Source organism: Myotis daubentonii, chromosome 12 (assembly GCF_963259705.1).
Source record: "Myotis daubentonii chromosome 12, mMyoDau2.1, whole genome shotgun sequence".
In the NCBI taxonomy this organism is placed as follows: domain Eukaryota; kingdom Metazoa; phylum Chordata; class Mammalia; order Chiroptera; family Vespertilionidae; genus Myotis; species Myotis daubentonii.
The window spans coordinates 62,509,443-62,529,575 of NC_081851.1; the positions used below are offsets into that span (position 1 = coordinate 62,509,443).

The 20,133-nt window shown below is 48.8% G+C and overlaps 2 protein-coding genes across 8 annotated transcripts in view; one reads left to right on the plus strand and one right to left on the minus strand.

The window, feature by feature from the left end:
• Positions 1 to 3,284, plus strand: part of FEZ2 (fasciculation and elongation protein zeta 2) — a 41,128-nt gene extending 37,844 nt beyond the window's left edge. For both annotated transcript variants that reach the window (XM_059660124.1, XM_059660125.1), the window contains one exon: positions 2,315 to 3,284. In XM_059660124.1, coding sequence (XP_059516107.1) covers positions 2,315 to 2,331 — 17 coding nt within the window. In that variant the 3' untranslated portion in view covers positions 2,332 to 3,284. The remainder of the gene's footprint in view (positions 1 to 2,314) is intronic.
• Positions 3,285 to 3,699: 415 nt separating this feature from the next.
• Positions 3,700 to 20,133, minus strand: part of CRIM1 (cysteine rich transmembrane BMP regulator 1) — a 174,231-nt gene continuing 157,797 nt past the window's right edge. For 4 of the 6 annotated variants that reach the window (XM_059660105.1, XM_059660103.1, XM_059660104.1 and 1 more), the window contains 4 exons: positions 14,048 to 14,242; positions 9,954 to 10,076; positions 7,449 to 7,639; positions 3,700 to 6,137 (listed from right to left, as the gene is read on the minus strand). In XM_059660105.1, coding sequence (XP_059516088.1) covers positions 5,961 to 6,137; positions 7,449 to 7,639; positions 9,954 to 10,076; positions 14,048 to 14,242 — 686 coding nt within the window. In that variant the 3' untranslated portion in view covers positions 3,700 to 5,960. The remainder of the gene's footprint in view (positions 6,138 to 7,448; positions 7,640 to 9,953; positions 10,077 to 14,047; positions 14,243 to 20,133) is intronic. The other 2 variants (XM_059660100.1, XM_059660102.1) reach the window with 2 other exon arrangements.

The following is a 20,133-nucleotide window of genomic DNA, read 5'->3' on the forward strand; positions in this document are numbered from 1 at the left end:
TGATTAGTCAGTAAATGCATCATCTTGCTAATAGATTAAAAGTAATTTTCAAAAGCACAACTTTCATTAATTTGTGCTGGGTGAGGATACATGGCTTAATTATGCTATCAGCATTATAAATTACGGTTATGTAACATTTTCCTTTACTTGAGGTCCTGGGCTAGAAATCATTTCCATGGCTAAATTATAAACATCGAGGTGGGCAGTGGAAGAAATACTAGTAGTATGGAAATATTGCCATAAGTATGCATAATTAGGGCATCAGCTGTTGACACTGGGAGGGTTTGAGAAGGTGGCCTCTGCCAGCTGGGGGACAGTAGGAAGAGAAGGACGGGTTAGTGAGGATGCATGAAGGAGGGAGCAATCAGTTAACTGTTCCAAAGGACTGACAGGGACTGGTTTAAGGGACAGGGAGGGGCGCAGGGAAAAATGAAAGGAATGGACTTGCATGAACCCAGGACAGTGACAAGTGAGCCATAAATCTTAGGAGCAAGATCAAGACCACACAGGATGGGAACAGTGGTGGGGCAGATGATCGTTGGAGGAGTTAATGAGATCGCCTGCTTTGCTCAGGGAAGAGCAAACTTGGGATGGTAAAGAGGGGAAAGGAGAATTTAGTTACAGGCAAAACTACCGCTTTTCAATGAAATTACGTTTTGAGAAGTAGCAGTTATTCAGGTGACAGATTTTCAAAGCATCACAGTGTGTATCCTGTGGTATTTGGTTCACTTTCAAGGGCAACCTCTTCTGGTAACTTTTCTTTTTGGGAATTTTCTCTCTCTCCACCAGCTTTTAGCTGAATTTAAGGAAGGTTGGGATTTCTGAGATGTTAGGTAACCTGAGGATCATTTCCTCAACCATAGCTTCATGGAGGGAATCTCAGTGGTAGAAACCAGGAGTGCAAAGGGAGTAATAAGAGTTTCACCTGTAAGAGACTGGATTGATGGGGAGCCAGCCAGCCATTAGTTAAACGGAGAGTAGAAAAGACTTTTTTTTTTTCTTTTTCATAAAAAGCTGTTTTTGATGGCAGGCTTTTTCTTCTTACATTCTCAATGTTTTAAAAAGAAAATCTGACATCTTTGTTTGCTTTTGTGCCATGCTAGCATTGGTATAAAAGGTGGATTGTTCTGAGGTTTGCTCTTATAGATGCGGCACAGGAATGAGATGAACATGAAGACATGTCAATTTTTAATTGTCGTGGGTGCCCAGGGCCTTGCCATGCGGGGCAGAGAGAGGAGGAGCTTCTGAGGCATTCTCTAGCTCTTTTATCCTCTGACCTCATGGAGGAATGTATGACCCAGAGAACAGTGCTGTGGGGGGAAGTGATTTCTACTTGTTTCCTCTAAAACCCAGGCTGTCCTGTGAACCTGGACACCGCGTGCCTCAGGGAAGCAGCACCCATCCCCCTGCTCCCCCGCTCGGGCGCTGGCTCCTCTGAGCCCGGGGCTCTGCGCAGTGCCCGCACTGCCGAGCTGCTGGTGCGCAAGTTGTGGTTTTGTCCTTGGCAGGACTGGGTGGAAATGAAGCTGGGGTTCAGATGAAAGTGGTGACACTTGTCCAAGAGAATGCAGGGGAGTGGAACGCTCAGGTGTTCAAGGGCACGGGAAGGTGTGGCTATGGGGCCAGTTTCCACCCATCCGGACAGCCCACCGCCAGCTGGTGGCTCCTCCCCTCTGGGACCAGAACGTTTATTTGCCTGGCAGGTGTTGCTCAAGGGAGAGCTTGCCGTTCCTTTTCTTGGTGGGCTTTCTCTTCTCATGTTAGTTTAACACCAGTGACTGGGGCTTGGCTGCCTAAATTAAGGAAACTTCAATGTGCAGGGGAGAAATGCAAGAAGGCAGCAACGTGGCCTCACTTGGCCCGAGGAAGACGGGGCGGGTGCAGTAGGGGCTACCCGAGCGTCTTCCTCACCCCTGCCTCGCTCCCCGCCACAGCCCACAGTTGTACCAAAGGCGAGTAGTTCCGCTGCCTCCGTGCTCATCCTGGACAGGGACCGCAGCGTGTGCCGACTGGCGCCTGGGGGAGCTCACCGGGGAGGCAGTTTGCTACAAGCCGCCTGGTACTGGGCTAACACGGGCCTCTCTGAGGGGTGCCCTCGAGACGTGGCCGTTTGGTATCTCATTTCTGGGCAGTGGGAACAAATATCTTAAGAGAACTTTCATTGTTGCCTTTTAGAACCTTTCTTAAAATTGCTACTGTAGACCTTGCATTCACAGCAAGTTCAGGTGTTTTTTATGTAGATGTAAATGAAATGAATGTGCTTCTCGTGTCTACAAAATACGCATTACTATTGACGTTTCCTTTCTCCCCCTAGTCCTGTGTCCTACATAGGGCGGCCTCTCGCAAGAGCCGTCTCCCGTGGCCTGGACGCCGGATTTCACCCAGCAGTCCTCCGAGAGCGGCCCCCTGCCTCCTGCTAGCGGAAGCTCGCAACGTGAACTTGGGTTTGTGACGCAGTATTAATAGACCACGCCTTCACTGATCCTTCGTATTACGAACCAAGAGAAACATGGCACTATTTTGAATTCTAGGGATTTTTTTTGTTAAATATGAACAATTATGAATTCTTCAACTTTGAGAGTCAGGGGGGTGTAATATGAACTATGCATGTGCAGTTATATTTTTTATGTACTGACCATATGCCCATTTGAGGTTTCATGGCTTTCTAGATATAAAATACATTGAAGGACAGGTTAAAGCAGCGGTTGCCAACCGGTGGTCCGCGAGGTCTGAAAGGTTGGCGGCCGCTGGGTTAAAGCATTGAGAGATTCATAGCACAGCTGTTCCTCAGCGACGGCAAAACCAACACTGATTGTTGTAAGAGAACCGTCAGTGTAAGTATCAGTATTGTCCAGAGACGGAAGCGTAAACTTGGGCTGTTGTCAGGATGAAACGGGAATGTGTCATCCTGGTTTAATCCTCAGTGAGAACTGGAACTGTTGGCGATGGTGTTAGAGGCTGCTGCGGCGTTCACCATGGATCAAATTTTAACCATTAGGTTGCCATTTACTTTCAGAATCTTGTGCTGTTTAACTTTAGATGTTTGAGTTTTGTTTTACGTGTCTGTGGAGAAGTGTCCTTTAAAGGGAGTGTGTCTATCGTTAAGGTGCTTAAGAAGCCGTAAGCTGCAGCTTTGCCCATCCCCCACGGCTGTTATATCTTCACGCCTGTGTGCCTCCCCAGTACTAACTCTAGAAACAGCTGCTCATGGATACATCACCAGCCATGAAGCACCCGTTCCAATCAAGTCAGTGCCCTTTAATAAACGTTGGGAAAAAGATAAAGTATGCCTGAGTGCTTCATTTCTATTTCCAGTTTTTGGTGTAGTTTTTAACCAGTTTTCTTCCCTTGCAGAGCTAGATTCTTTTCCTTACTATGCACACATTGTCCATCACTTCAGGGCCTGAGCTGGGAAACCCCGATGGCTGACTGATGGTAAGGAGTGTTGTGGGGGAGGGACGATTTTTCTGGAATGATAGGAGCCCTGTCATTCTCTGTGCGGTCGCTGAGAGAACATGGTGAGTAAGAGTCTGTGTAGCCGCTTGTGACCCTGGAGGTTGTTAGACTGACAACCTGAAAGCAAAAGGACAGCTTGTAAATGTGGAGTCACTTGGAAAGTTACAGGGTGTGACTAAAAGTGTTTGTCTGTGGCCAAGGACTAAAGTGCTTGGTTCTTGAAGAACTACGGTACACGCCAAGTGCCTGCCATAGATCTATTTTATTCTTCAGGAAATTATATTTGTTTTTCTTTTACAAGAGCACAACAGGAACCAAAGTAAAAGAGTAATAGATACAGCACTCAGGATAAATCATATCTTTAAAATAATAATAAAAAAATTTACACCTTGTCCTATATCCTGTTAGTATTTTCATAATATGGCCATGATTGAAAAAGCAAGCATTTACAATTTTTTTGATAAAGACTTTTTATGCCAGGAATGGATTAATTGTCAACAAAATTTTATATTAATCAGGCTGATGTAAATCTTATTTTGGTAACATATCATTAACAAATTTATTTTGGAAATAGATAAAAATATTGCCCCTTGATAATAAATCTTTTTCTTTCTTTGATGCAAACAGCTAGAACACCTTTTTCTTTTTTTGATATTCTAAGACAAAGAAAATGGTTAATCTTCAGATTAATAAATTAGGACATTATAATAATAAATTAAATTTTTTTTTAAAGTTCAGCAATCTCTGTCCAAGTATTTACAACAATACTTGAAAGTTCCTTTACAAAACAGAACACATTTTCTTTTCACATTAAGCATACTGGGTATCTGTGTCTTTCACAACAAGCATTTTTAAAAGAAAAAAAAAATCAATGCACAAATGGGTAATTAGTATAAAAGTGCTAAGAGCTGTTTGAAAAGTTAACACTATCGTATGCAGTCAGTTATATTTGAGGCGAACTACAACAAACTTCCAGCTTAGTTATGGACAATATTCCAGTAGTTGTTTCAAACAGTTGTTTGAAGGAAAAAAAAAAAAATCCAGGAGCTGATTAGTGATGCAGATAAACTGCCATCAGTGTTTCTGGCCAGTGGAGCGAATTGAAAACCAACTGAAAGCAAATCCAAATGAGTCAGGAGATTTACTAAAGGAAGACCTTCTCCACAGCAGGTGTGATGTCACGGCTCAAGGCGTGTACGTACACACTCGCCCACACACACACCTTTCTTCCCGATTAAACTGCAGGTAGAACGAGATCTCATGTTATTCAAAAATTTGTAAGTGATCAAAAGTATTGATATGGAATGCCTGTTTGTCCTTGTTCTGGTTAAAAATCTCATAAAAATACATTCAACAGGAAAACATAAATTGTATGTGTATAAATATATATGTATGTATATATTATATACACACGCACACAAATACTTTTTTTTGAAGCAAAAGATAGTTACATAAATATTCCTATAATTGCTAAAGTTTAAAGAGGCATTTTTTTTTGAGCTTCAACAAAGGTGCTTGAATAATATACAATTAAAATGAAGTAGTTTTCTATTTTGTAGAATCAGTATATAATAAGGAAAAAAAAAATCCCCAATCAGTCTTTTTAAAAAGAAAAGTTTCTTCTTAAGCTAGAGCTTCAACAAAAACTGTGAACAACCAACAATCAAACAGAACGAAGCAACAGCAAACAATGAAGCGTAGCCCTGGAAATGCCTGGCGACCTCCACTCCCCTCCGTGCCGCGCGGTCCTGGGAACAGCTCAGTGCTCACGCCAAGAAATGACTTTGGGTCCTGTTTACCTGCCGACTCTGCTAGGAACTGGCTGATTGGCTTGGAAGAAAACGAAAGCAGCAAAAAGTCTAACTGTAGATATCCTGAACAACCCGCTTCCCGGAAATGTGGTCCTCACATCTCCCTCGCTTCCTCGCTGCCCACGGCAGCTGTGGCTAGAGGGGAGGAACTGTGGCTTTAGACCTGGGATGGCTATCGGAAGGTTCTGCCGCGCTCTGTGCTGCTAAGGTGGCTGCGGCGGCGGGATCGCAAGGCCTTTGGCTTCCTGCTCACTCGGCCCGAGCGCCACAACCCCGCAGGCGCCAGAGCAACAGGAAGAGCATCCGCTGGGCCCCGAACTGCTGCTGCTGCACGGGACTCTCCCCGAGCCAAGCTGACCAACGTCTTCCCAACACCACCCTCCCCCCCACATCCCCAGCCAAACTCGACTGTCCCCGCCCCCAAATACCTCTACCGCTATATTACAAGCAAATATGTCTTAGCGACTTGGAAAACTTTGGTTCTAAGAAAACACTTGGTCAGTCACCTTGAGGAAAAGTGGGAATGCTTGTTCTGCACACTGCCGCCGACAGCCCATCCCAGTCAGTTCTTAGCGCTGAACATCAAGTCACCATCCAACACAACCCACTAAGCAAGTGCACAAATTCTAGTTTACTTTTAAGAGCAGATTGAGTCGCTTCTGGCTTCTACCACCTCATCCGACTTGCCTCCCTTCACACCGTCTGGTAGAACTTGTCCGCCTGTAGATGGTTCTGCTTCTGCATGCTGTAGAAGCCGCTGAACCTGGCGTCCGGCTCCGCAATCCTGAGCATCCTCTGGGCACTGTCCCCCTGGGCGCGGGGTCCTTTCTTGCAGTCCACAGAGACCAGCTGGTTGCTTAAGGAAGAAGGCTATGCAGCGAGGGAAAGAAAAACCGCTAAGAATTAGCTGCTTTGCGGATCCCACACTGACACAAATTTAGTCCCTAATTCAATGGGATAATAGCTTCACAGTAAGTACGCTGACGGGCGGACTCTCGGTGGAGCTTACATCTGTTCTGGTGCCAACTGCCGCTTCACGCGGGTACTGACTGACAAACTGTCTTTACGGGTGAAACGTCAATAAGTTATGCCAAGTGGAGTGGGTGAAGGAACTGAGGGGAGTGGGGGAACTGGTGAAGTGAGTGACATGACTATTTTCAAATCCTCAAAGGGCAGACTAGTACTTCAGAGGGTTGGAGAATGAGTGGAAGTTACGACAGGCAGAGCCCACTCTGAAGCGCTCGGGCTGTACAACAGCCTGTGTCAGCCCTCCACGCCCTGTGGGGGCGGGGCTCCTTTCCCAGCTCTGCAGAGGGGACTGCGCCTGCTCAGCCCCTGCCCCGTGTCCTGACACAGCATGTGCCCAGCATATTTTTGTCTAAAGAAAATCGGAGGCAGGATAACCATCTAACAGACTTTCATTGGGAGGGGTTATCTAGATGGTAAGTTGGATAAAATAGTTATTCAAGGCTGCTTTAAAGTCTTAAGGTTGTCTGATTTTTTTTCTTAGGAAAAAACTAAATGTAAAAGGTAGAATCGAGGTTGGAAAACATCACAATTTATTTCCTTTAATGAAAACGAATTGTCTTGCCTTTTAAAATAGGCAGATTTGACAACAAATATAGGGTATCCTCGGAAAATGTATACACACACTAATTATAAAGGCAGTGTTTATTAAAATACATTTCATTTTCAAAATTGAGCTGTCGGCTGTTAACGTGTATACATCTCTTGGGGACACCTTGTATACTCTTTCTCCCTCAATATGAAATGTCTCTCTCGTCTAGTATTCACGCAATCTCTTCATCTCTCGCTCACTTTCCCTCTCTGCTTGCCTCGAACAATCTCTCTGACCTTTGACTTCTGTATGTCCCACAATCGCTAGCTCTCTTCCCGGCTCTCCTATCACCCCCTCCCTTGATGATTTCTCTCCCATTTCTAAGTTGATAGATCACTGAGAAACACCAGGTGATCAGCTTTTGATTCCTTATGTAAGGACTTAGGAATCAATCCAGGAGGTTGGGCCAGTACCAGATATCTGATTGCTACAGCTTGATGTGCACGTGAGGCCACGGAGAGCGAAGTAAAAATTTTACTGGCTGACCAATTCAAGGAAGTAATAAGCATGCAAGCTTTCCTAGTGTGACCACGCAAGAGGCTGAAACGTTCTCAGGACGATACCTTCGTTGGCGTTCGATACCAGCAAAGCAGGGGTATCCACTGTTTCTTCTGGTTGATGAGCAGGAATGCTATGATAATGGAGAGGCATATCACGACGGGAACCACGACCGCGGCTATGCTGTCCAGTGAGGAATCTTCCGCTGGGTGCCGCCTCTTATTATCTCCGTAATCTACCTTGAGATGACCCACATCTAAGAAAAATAAAAGGATTACAGAATTCATTATCTACACCGGAATTTTTAAGGATTCTAGTGTTGGCCCGCAGAGCTCTTAGGGACGGATGTAAAAAGTACTCGGGTGAGGGGGTTAATGATTGGGCATGATGACGCTGTTCTAGCTAGTCAAGAAAATGCTTATCTAGACTTTAAGTGACAAAAACTCAACTACTGAAAGTATTTTAACTTATTGGCTTCTAACACTTTAAAGGGAAAATATTAGCTTAGCTCTGTTTACTTGCAAGTAGGAGATTAGACAACGTCTATTCTTGGACTTGCTAGGGAAACAGCCAAGACCAATTACTGGAGTATTAGCAAAAATTAAGCTAGAACCAAGGGCTTGGTGTTTTGATCAGTATTCTGGTTTGCTGAGCAAGAATGCCTTTTCATAAATTTGTTGGAAAGTCACCAGGCCTATTAGATAATTTTCCTGCCTTGTTATTAATGTACTGCACAGGGGACAATTGCTCGTTTTGCTTATATGCATGAAAGTCTTTCTGCTCCTTTTAATCATCCTCCTTGCAGTGAATACTGCAGACAGAGATAACAGGAAGTTTTCTTACTTTTGTTTCAAATAAACCACTGTAGTCAGTTTGTCTAAATGCATCAAAGACCAGGTTAGAGCAAGATGCAGGACACAATCAGAAGGAGTTGCCCCTAAAATGTTCTGGAAACTCAGCTCACGAAGTAGCACATCTTTGTGATATTCAGTGTTTAAAAATCCATTTTTATGAATATGCTTCTTTGTGAATGTGGGGGATAGGAGGAAGAGAATTTTAGCCAGCGTAGGGAGAAAAAAGGAACATTTATCAGCATCAAGAATAATGCCAATGGTAAAAGTAACATCGATGAACTCATGTTTCAAATACACAATGAATAAAAGGAATTAATTTTTGGCTTACCACATTTCAAATGATATTGGAAATGGTTTTAGGAATATCTGTCACACAAGATTTTTAAAAAGTAAACTAAGGACATCTTGGTGAAAGGAACATGAAACTTCAACTAGGGTCTGTTTATAAAATTTAGTCCTTAAGTTTTGTTCACATGCTAGCAGCAGGCCATAAAATTTAGCCTTGAACCTTCCTAGCGGCCAAAGCAAAACGGAAATAAAGTATCATCATTAAGATTCATAATATCTTTAAGATTCAAACCAATCTGTTGCTTAGGAGAAGCATAAAATTCCCTGCTACTGACACAAGAGGATCTATGTAGACCATAGGAGAAATTTTCTCAACGTATTACAGTGAATAAGGCTGTTTTTATGACCAAAGCCCAGCACCTAGAACAGGATGTGGCACAGACTAAGCACTAGTATCTATTGACTGAGGGAGTATAAACATAATGCTACAGCACCTCTCAGAACAAGTACACCGGGAGCCAATCACTGTGTCCGGGAGGCTGGCTCTCAGGTCATCTGGCTTGCTCTCAGCATACCTTAGAATATCTACTAGTAGAGTAACAGACCATTAATCTCTCAAGCAATAAACACTGCTTCTTCCAAAACCTATCATAATTATATAGCAAGGATTTTGAAAATGTCCTTGGAGTCGACAGGAGGCAGTACTGAGTCGTAGCTAAGAGCAAGTGTATACTATTTGGATCCAGCGATCTGCTTTTACAGAGAAGGCGGTACTGACAGAAACGCTGCCTTGCTTTCCCACTTTACTGAGAGACAGACTAACATCTCTTACATGGACAGAGCAAGGAAAGTGTGAAGCACAGAATAAACCAAACTCTCGGAGTGAAAACTACCCAGAAGCAGAGGGTAACCTAATGCATGTCAGTGCTCAGTACGGAACCCACAGGGACAGTGAATAATTCATAAGTCTATTCACACACGTAAATATCAGTGATGGCTTAGAAATTCCACCTGGGCTGGGAACATACTCTCTTCCATCATCACTAAGTCTGAACATGTGAGGCCAGAAGGAGGCAGTTACCCAGTGGCCTGCAGACTTTATTATTCGGGTGTCAGACGTGTTACAGCCAAGCAGGCCTCTAGAGCAGTTATCTGAAGGCAGTTTTAAAAATGCAACAAGCCTGGCAGGAGTGGCTCAGCTGGTTGTACTAAAAGGTTGCCTGTTCGGTTCCGTCAGGGCACATAACTGGTTTGCAGGTTCGATCCCTGGTCGGGGCACGAAAGGAAGGCAACCGATGGATGTTTCTCACATCGATGTGTCTCTCCTCCTCTCCCTTCCTCTAAGCATGTCCTCAGGTGAAGATTAAAAATAATTTAAAGTAGAAGCTACGTAAGACCAGACGGGTACCAGCGGACTCTGGCACTTACCTCTGCGGAGATGGACGATGTCATTTTCACTAGGAGTGGGCCACCTGGGAACCTGCACGTCAGTCTCGCCACGACGATTTACCTTCTCAATGGGCACATTGGTTGGTTCCGGGACATACATTTCTGAAAGACGGGAGATTTTTCATAAGAGACGGCAGAGGGGCTACTATTGTTAACTGTTGTTTCCTCAGCCCAAGTGGATGGTGCATTCAGTTCAACACAACATGTGGGGACGTGAAAGACTCGGTTTCTGCACTGACATTACTGCTGGAGAGCCCTGCTCTGCAGGAGTGGGAAGCATGTCTTAAAACCATTTGAAAGGAGGAAAAAGAGTTTTCTCTGTCAGGGTCAGACACTCTGCTTTTCATGGCAGACGGTGTTGACTATGGTTTTGTGCAAGCATTGCATTGGCTGAAAAGGAAGGATTGCTTTTACTGTCCATCAGCTAAATACTACACTCGAATAACTGTTGCTCTTTAATCCACGAGTGTTGAATCATTTACATGTCACAGGAAGTGAAAAAATGAAAGCTTTTTCCACTCCTTATGCATTTCTTTGCCATTTCCACCCAAACTCTCCCCTCAACGGGAAGGCCCTGCTGTCTCATTTAAGTCTTGAACGTCTGCTGTGTTACCACTGGAACCGGGGTCTTCGGTAAATGCATTTCCATCATATCAACACTTTGATCAATGGCATACTACAAACAAAACTTTCTGAGACGAACATTCTTGCTCCCAAATATCAAGCCTTTTTTCTTTTTTTAAGTCAAAGCTTACCTTGGCTCCTACAAATATATTATATATCCTAACCCCATCTGGTTAACAACCACCAGCACAACTTTCTAAAAAAAAAAATCCTTAAGAACCTCTATTTTCAAAACGCAACGATAAAAGTCCCACTTCATCATGTATGTCCTCATATAATAAGGTTATTCAGCATTGGCAATACTAAATACTAATAGCCTAATTTGGTCCCAATATAAAATTCGTAAGATACTAAAAGTTAATAAATAATCCTCTCTGCTGAGTGATCACTGTCTATCCCAAAGTTACGGGCTTTCAGGAAGTGAGCCCTAAGATGAAGCTGGGAAGGAAAGAGCGACAGAGACAGCATCTGCTAGCTTCCAGGGGAGTTTACCGAGTGCCCGCCAGGGAGATGCACACTGAGCGGTTAGGAGCACACGGCCCGCGGCCACCCGTCTGGGAACTGCAGAGCTCCACTGTCCCCGAGAACCAAGTCCCTGTGGCCTCCATCCCGACTCCCGCTCTCTTCCTTAAATTATCAGGCCTCAGACATGGCAGGGCCTCGCCATTCATCCTTTCCAGAGCTTCAATGGGCCCTTGAAAACTCTAGAAATTAAGATGAGGATTTACTGGAAATGTCACCCTTTACGGAAGCCAGGGACTCTCAAACGTGTCTATCTTATCTGAGTCACCCAAAGAGCTTAGACACTGTGCTCACTCTCTCCGGTCCTGGGCTGGGTGTGTTGGGGAACAGTGGTTAGCCCGATGTGGTGTGAATATCCTGGAGGGATTTGGGGAGAAAGTGAACCTGACATTTACACGGCATGTTTACGTGGCACTGCACCCCCGAGCCCTCCCCTGCCGGGACCAGCACAGCCTTGAACCTTCCTATCCGGCAGGGCCAGCCTGCCCTGCTGCTGCGGCCTCGGTGGAAAGCCTCAGGAGAGAGCTACTGCACAGACCTGGGGATGCCCACAGCGGAGAGCAGGGGCTCTGCAGAGGCCCCGGGCTGGGACCAGGTGCGTTTCACCTCGGGTTTTCCTGGGTGAGAAGCACCTCTGAAATTCTGCCCCCACCTGTGGATTTAAAGGGAAAGCCTGCCGACAAGAGAGACGGCTGTGTGCGTTCTCTTCCCACAGGTGCTGAGAAAGGCTCTACCTGGCAAAGGCAAGGAGAGGTAGGGAGAACTGCCTGGGATGAAGCAGGAGATCCTCTTGACAGACTCTCACCGTGTCCAACAAGTGTTTCCTGAGCACAACCTCTGAGGCAGACAGCGGGCTGCGCCTGGGGGCACGGCTGTGATCAAGGCCAGCCCTGCCCTCCGGCCTCCCATCCCCACAGCAGCTCTCGACGCCATCTGAGCTCCCGGGGCCTATCAGTCCGCCCACTGAACTCATTCTGCTCTGATTAAAGCCTATTTTAATCACAAGATCCTCAAAGTTCTAGTTTAGGGCCCTCAAGTCGAAGGGGAGAGGGTCCTTTCCCTTTAATGCAAACTTAAGCAGGCAGCTGCCTCTGAGCAGTTTGGCCAAAAAGGATGTATTTTTCAGGAAAAACAAACTGGAGAAACAAGAAGTGGGAATGCTGCTGCGTTTCCATGGCTAGACCTCGGCCTTCCCTGGCCAGGGCTGCATTCATCCACCTGTAACATGTCACCCTCGCAGCATTTACCATGAGAGCCCTTCCTTGCTTCTGGCCTTGTCAGGGGACGGACCTCCCAGGTCCCGGGCACAGGGTCACAATTATGAATTACTCCTGCGGTCGGTCAGATCTGATCTGAACTTGAGAGGAACCCAAGACGACTTACCAGGGGTATGTGCTACATTCAGAGGCACCTGACCAGCTGTGAGAGCCACCTTCCTTAACATGTCCTCTTCTGGTCCACCTGGGGTTCCCGAGGTGGACCATGTCAGGGTCTTTGGTCAGATCACCCTCCTCGCTGCTATGAGGAGAGCCCACCTGTCCTTCACGGTCTAGCTCAGGCCTCCTCTGACAGCCAGCCTCCAAGGCCACTGTACTCACAGGAAAACCTGCCGTGGTCTGGAACAACCACGGTCTCCAATGCACCCCTTCTCCTCCTCTCTTCAGCCACTCACTAGCCTTGCCCGCACCACTGCACCGAAAGGCCTCTGCGAGGGACTGAGGGTCACACCTGGGGGCTCCCCTCCTTCCTCGCGGCCCTGCGGCTCTTCTGGGTCTTTTTGTAAACGTGGCCTTAGCAGGCGGGCGCTCCCTGGCCCTCCCACGTGAACCGCCACCACCTACCCCCCTCCCTGCCCGCCGCCCGCTGTGCTGTCTCCGCAGCCTGGTCCGCACCCGCGTGCCGTCTATCCCCTGGCAGCGCTGGCTTCCATCTCTCCCTGCGGCAGCCAGGCTCCGTGAGCACGGGGCGGGTCGCTGCTGTGCCCAGTGCCCACACAGTGCGTGTGCACAGCAGGTCCTGACAAATCTTTGCAGAACAAATATGGTTGTTTCACCATTTATATCACAAAGCACATTCCTAAGAAAACTGAAGAAACCTGGGAAACAAAGGTGACACGTACTAGACAAAACAACGCCAATGAGAAATACAAGCCTTTCCTCCGCCTCATTGAAAACACGTAAGGATTTCACCCCCCCACCCCCCCGAGCGATGGCACCTCACAGCAGGGAACCCTGACTCAATCTGTACCTTAAGGCCGCTGAGACACCAACATGCCAAGTACCCGGCAGATGGCCCTGAAAGGGTGTGGCCTCCTGACCTGGCAGAATATCCCATCCTTGGGGGGACAAAGGGACCTTCTTAGAGGAGCTTCGCGAGGGCTGGTCTGCACAGCTCAACAGTGATGTGGGCAGCACTCAGTGAGACGCGTCCACGGCTCCCATTTCACACTGCACAGCATATGCCCCCTCGGTGAGCGTGCCTCCTGGCCCACTGGGTGGCACGGAGCAAGATTCTCTAATAAAACTAAGTACACACGAGACTCGTGGCGGAGATGCCGAGGCTCCTGACTCGCCTGGACCTCACGGGCCCTGGTGAGCCCGCTCTTGGGTCCGTGTGGTCAGCACTGCCCGAGGCTGTCCTGCCAGGGGCGCAGGTCTCACTGCTGGGACCAGGGCAGAGGGGGGCGGAGCGGTTTTTATCCAGGAGACACAGGCATGGCGACTAGCAGGAGGGTCTGGGCAGCTGTGGGGGCTTAGGTCTGAAACTGGGAGGTGAACCGAGCTTTCATGAAGGGTGGGAGGGGTGGGGGGAAAGACAGGCACGGGGTTGCACACAAGGACTCACGGATGGGGCGGAGCCTCGGGGTCTGCTCAGGTTTCACCTGCAATCAGTTTACCAGAAGAGTGGCAGGACGAGGGCTTAGGTACCTGGGCATATTGGGCAGCAGCTGCCTTCCACGTTGATGGGCTCCACGCAGGGCAGCGGCGGGCAGCTGACGGTGGAGCAGAGGGTCTGGCCCTGCAGGCAGTAGCAGTGCGTGCAGCTGTCTATGTCCCAGCGCTCCTCGTCGGCGTAGGCCTTCCCGCCGAAGTGGCACACCACCCTCTTCGCGATGCTGTCTTCTAGGGGCAAGAACAGGGCACTGTGGAGTGGCTTGAGGTGACAAAGCATGGTTATTATGCCCAAGGGGAACCGCTCCAGACAGTTGCAACAGGCGTGAGGCGTTCCAGAATCTTGGAACTTTTGCTCCCCCGGACCCCTTCTGCCTCCTCCCTCTGCCTAGGCGACTAGTGTGACCAAGGGCCACTGTGGCCGCGGCACGGTGGTCACGATTACAACCGGCCGGGAATGACACTGCCTGGGGAGGGGTCACCAGACTGTCATCACAAAGCATACACATGAATCACGGTCTGGCTGTTGAACATGCCACACAGAAAAACTAAACTGAAATGGAAGTAGGTAAAGACACATGCAGAGGTTTTATTCTATCTGGAAAGATTTTTTTAAAAGTCCAGCTGAGTATGTTTATGGAACCAATTAAAGGAATTCCCACTTTTCGTTAATTTTTTTTGTAGATAGTTCAGGGGAGTAGTAAGGAATGGACTGGCGTGTCAGAGCGAACTAGCAGGGTCCCAGGCTCTCCCAGACGGGACTCCTTCATCCCCAGGGATGCCGATGGCATCGTCCTCAGCAGAGAGATTTACTTTAAAAACCACCTCGTTCATTTCAACCCGTTTTTCAGTCATGGATGGTTTTTGAGAACATTATATTTTTAAGAGCTATTTTTATGTACGAGAACTTACAGCTTAAAACCTTCTGCTCCTCCTTTTTCCCTCCATTTCCCTTGCCATTATCACTTCTCCCTCCCCCGCTTTCCTTCAAAGTTCTCTTCTCTGACAGCAATGCCTTCTCCTGGTTTCCTGAGCTCACTTCCTGGTGGCCACACTGCCCTCGAGCTCGGGCACCACCGTGGCTCAGTGAGGCTCAGGGAGCAGCAGAGCGGAGATGGCAAATCGCTGGGGGAACACGGGGCGGGCAGGCCCGTGACTGGGGGACGCCTCAGAACCTGGGGGAGTTTGTGCTCAGATTCTAGGGGCCCTTCCATCACCACTGGTCACCAGAAAACGGAAAACAACAAGAGCCAGAAATGAAGCTCCTTAGGAGAGGAGTGTGTCCAGGGCTCAGGGTTCTTTCTAGAGGCCTCTGGGAAGCTCTCGCAGGGATAACGTTCACCACCCAGACAAAGCACGGAGCCCAGGCTGCTGGAGGGTGCACCGAGAGCCGTGCCCGCCTGAGTCAGGAGCCCTCTCCTCCCAGCAGCCCAGACCCTGCAGCAGAGCGCCAGGTGGCGGGAAGCCCCTCTCTGCAGCCCACGCTCAGAGCTCTGCCTTTGCTGGGGGAGGGGGAGGGTCCCAGATGGACATGCTCACAGATCTGTCCTCGGTGCCAGCACCCTGTTCTTGCCAACGACTCCAGCACAGGCGGCTGCTCAGGCGGCATGGACAACGCCCTATTCCTGTAACGTTGTGTGTTTCCGTAGACGCGTGCCCCTCAGCGAGGGCGCAGGAGGGAATCTACCCCAAGTGTTCAAATGCGTCCTCTCTCTGTTTCTCAACACTTCCCATGTCCCTCTCATACGACTCCTTAAGGTTCAACAAGGGACATCAAGTAATCACAGAAAGTTCTAGTTATAAGCAGAAGTCTTTCCCAGTATCTATTAAAAATATTTTACTGTATTCATAAATGTTCCACCGAAGGCTTTCTGGTGCCCTGAATGTTCAGTTTGAAAACTCATTTGGAGGCTTTCAAACCAAATTCATGACAGAAGTGTTTGCTAACACAGAGTCCTTCGAGGAGGCAACTTCATCCAGCTGTCCACAGCATACGTGCCAAATGGCCGAGTCAAACCAATTAATGAACCTAATTCTAGTAATATTCTGACCGCCAGCCAACATTTCATTGAGGGCATTTGATGCACCATCAAAGCTAGAGTCTTTTAAGCAGAGAATTCTTTCTGGAAGAAAGCACTTCTTCTTAAAGCAACATTGCTGATTTTATGCAGAGCTCGGGGGGGCCACAAGCTCTAGGAACCCCAGGGCCAGCATTCTCAGAGCTGAGCTCCTTAAAGACTGGAGGTCGGCGGAGGCAGGTGGCCAAGAGAGACACCAGATGGCTCTGAAAGAGGATGTAGGTGCCAAGTCCTGCAGGAGAGAACTGGCATCTGCTGAGCACCCATGGTGCCAGGCGCTGGGCCGAGAGCTGCACCTGGGTCAGCCTCACAGGACGGTGAAGCAGGCTGTGCATCCCGCTCCAGGGAACCAGGTGTCCCGGGGGCAGTGACTTAATGCAGCACAGCCAGTGAGCGGCGGAACCTGCACATACCCGGCTCCATCCGACCGCGAGGCCCACGTGCTCAGCATGGACGCTACCTAAGGCTCCTTTCCTTCCCTTCCCCTTCACGTGGTCTCCAATGTGCCTGGGCCTCGCCGGGAAAGTGGACAACTGTTTGGCTACCCGGCATGTTCAGGGGAAGGCCAAGCCAGAGCCACTGCACTGAATTTTCAAGTAAAATGAATGGAGGATTCTTAATTTCGGCAAAACCCTGAAGATTCTTCATCTTCTCCAGGGTGGCTCCTACGTGGTCCATTCTAGATTATAGTTAATGAGATTTAGGTTAATAAGGTCTTATAGAACGATGTCCCCCTCTGACCACATTTCACCTGAAAGGCTAAGGTCGAAACGGAGGCCTGCACGCACGGAGAGGATGTCGGCCGACTGAGCATCGCGGTGCGCCCTCATCCCCCACACACGCGTTTCTTTCCTGGATGTACCACCTCCTTCCACGGCTCGTCTGGGTTTACCCAAGCAAGCGGCCAGGAAGCTTTAGGGGCTACCTCGTGTACAGGCGACACGGTGGCTTCTATGCAATTTGAGGTCTAAATAATAAATAATAAAGACACCATCGTTTTTGGGGGCAGGGGGGACAGCAGAGTCTAATGCAGTGGTTCTCCACCTTCTGGCCCTTTAAATACAGTTCCTCGTGTTGTGACCCAACCATAAAATTATTTTCGTTGCTACTTCATAACTGTCATGTTGCTCCTGTTATGAATCCTAATGTAAATATCTGATACGCAGGATGGTCTTAGGCGACCCCTGTGAAAGGGTCGTTCGACCGCCAAAGGGGTCACGACCCACAGGTTGAAACCGCTGGTCTAATGGAAAGCACATATAAAAGCATTTTAAGCACTCGGGCTGGAGAGGGTGTAGAAATAGAGACACAAGAATAGTGTCTAAAAGTAATTGGTTTCTATTTGGCTATCGAGTGAGCTGTGCCATTGAGCGCTGTTATATTTATCACTCCAACTGGTCTGCTTGCACGGACAATGGCGTGAGCTTTATTCTTTAATACCTAATAGTAACCCTAACTTCCCCCAGCTGAGTGCCGGCTAGGTCCTGGCACCGTGCTGAGCGGCTCACATGGCCAATCCCATTGGATCTCATCAGCCCCAGGGACAGGGTGTTAGTCCAATCCCACGCAAAACCGAGGGGCAGGGAGATGGCATCACGTGCCCAAGCTGCAGGGCTGGGAAGTGGCAGGGCTGGGCCGGGCCAGGCACCGAAGCAGGATGACCTCAGGACGGCCCCACTCCCGGGCAGGAACCCGGACCACACAACTATTGTTAGGTTTCCCACCGCTCGTATCTGTTGGGTCTTAAGGTCTTTGTCTTCAAAGGTACATTACCCTTCAGCTGACCTCACCACACACCTGGCCCAGGTGTGTCAGGGAATGGAGGCCAGCAAGGGGCCACCTCGGACCCACGGTCCTTCTGGGCCAATCTCCATTTACTCTATTTAAGACCCTTTACCTCCGAGGAAGAGGAGAATGTTTCTGGGAAACGAGGTGTGACACCAATAATAAGGCTTATTTTTAAAACGAACACTGCTGTTTGTCTGCTTGCAGTTATATATCCAATCAAGTGTGGCCCTCTTCTGTGCAGTCATGGTGGAGAGCTACAGACATAGCCTCGCACAGCTTCGGAAAAGAAGCGACATTACCTTGCATTGCCTGTGACTACAGTAAGAACATGTATGTATTACAGTGGCGGAGTTCAGAGAATTCAGCGTGGGTTTTTTTTTTTTTCTTTCTTTCATTTTCCTCGATTCTGCTTGATACCAAAGAGGATGAAGAAGTGGCAAGGCCCTGAGATGTTAACTCCTTTCAAGCCGACGTCCCACCTGTTCAAACTTCTCTCTCCAGGATCAGATCAGAAGCCCTAACAGGCTGTCAGCGGGACTCTGCTCCTCTCGAGCCGTGTCACTAACGGCACTCCAACCCTAATGGACACCTGGGAAAACCCAGGACCGAGAAGTGCGGTGCTTTCTTCCTCTCGAAAGGTCCCGGCCAGGCCTCCAGGAGGCACTGATGGGGCGGCCCAGGCTGCTCTGCATCCACCACGAGGAGGGACGTCCCTGAGCCCTGGCAAGGAGAGCATCTCGAGCCCACCCCGCTTCCTCCGTGGAGGAACAGAAAATCTATGCTCCGCTCAAATCATGGTAGAGTCGGGCTTTTCACGTCTGCCAGGGCACAGCGTTGGTGTATAAATACTCCAGGTCTAAATCGGGCTGTGTCTGGCGGTGGTGGTCATGGAGTCAGTCTTGGTGTAGGAGTGACTTCCTGGGAGGAAGTCAGGCAGCTCTAGAAACGGCATCAGTTCTTTCAAATCTCCAGCAGGCTATTTCGATCCCAATGGCCAAGAAACTAAATGCAGCTCCCGCTCTCAGAATAAGTCCCAGCGCAAAATAATCCCACACAGGGCGGGGGTGGAGGGGGAGCCGGCTCATCCCACACATCGCCATGGAGAGCCTTCTGAGCATGTGGTCAGAGGTACTGAGGCCGGTGACGCCTCTGCCCTGAGGAGATGCTTCTAGACCAGGGGCTCCCTTTGTCCTGTGTGATGTGGAAATTGCAGGCCCTGCTAAACAACATTATACTTCAATTTGGTTTCTTAAGTTTGAGGCTCAAGGGACTAGAAGAAATCATTTAGGCAGGCATAAAATGGGACTGGGGAACATGAGATTAAGAAGAGGGAGTACAAAGAGCAGCCACCTCTCTCTAGGGACACACTGACTGGGGCAAGAAGAGGGGAAGTACTTTTAAGAATTTTAGCTTATAAATGGAACAATGCACATTAAGGTGACCAAGCAGCCATGGCTATTCAAGCTAAGAGTGCGCAGGACGAGGCACACCACCAAAGCCTTGTTTAAAAACTAGAGGCCCGGTGCATGAAATTCATGCACTCGGGGGTGGGGGGCGGGCGTGAGGTGTCCCTCAGCCCAGCCTGTGCCCTTTCACAGTCTGGGAGCTCTTGGGGGATGTCTGACTGACAGCTTAGGCCCGCTCCCTACAGCAGTCAGACATCCTTAGCGCTGCTGCAGAGGTGGGAGAGGCTCCTGCCACCACCGCTGTGCTCGCCAGCCATGAGCCCGGCTTCTGGCTGAGGGGGCTCCCCTTGTGGGAGCACACTGACCACCAGGGGACAGGTCCTGCGTTGAGTGTCTGCCCCCTGGTGGTCAGTGTGCATTATAGCGACTGGTCGTTCTACCATTTGGTCGATTTGCATATTAGCCTTTTATTATATGGGATGTCCTCGTCCTTCCCCTGCTCGTCACTGGGATACTCTGTCCAGGCCTTTCTCCTGCAGAAAAGCAGCAGGTGCTCTAACAGGGAAAACCAGACTCTGCCTGATGCCCGTCACTCACAGCCACTGCACCTGGTGTCCGGGGAGCTGTGACTATCCACATGGCACTTGCCACTCACCAAGTTGTTCACCGTGTGGATGACTAACTATCACAGCACGTTCACGAAGCACAGGACACAGGACAGCATTATTATTCCCGTCTCCCAGGCGAGGAAGCTGAAGTCAGGTCACTGACGTGTAGCTAGAGCAGGGGTGGGCAAACTTTTTGACTCGAGGGCCACAATGGGTTCTTAAACTGGACTCAGAAGAAGGAG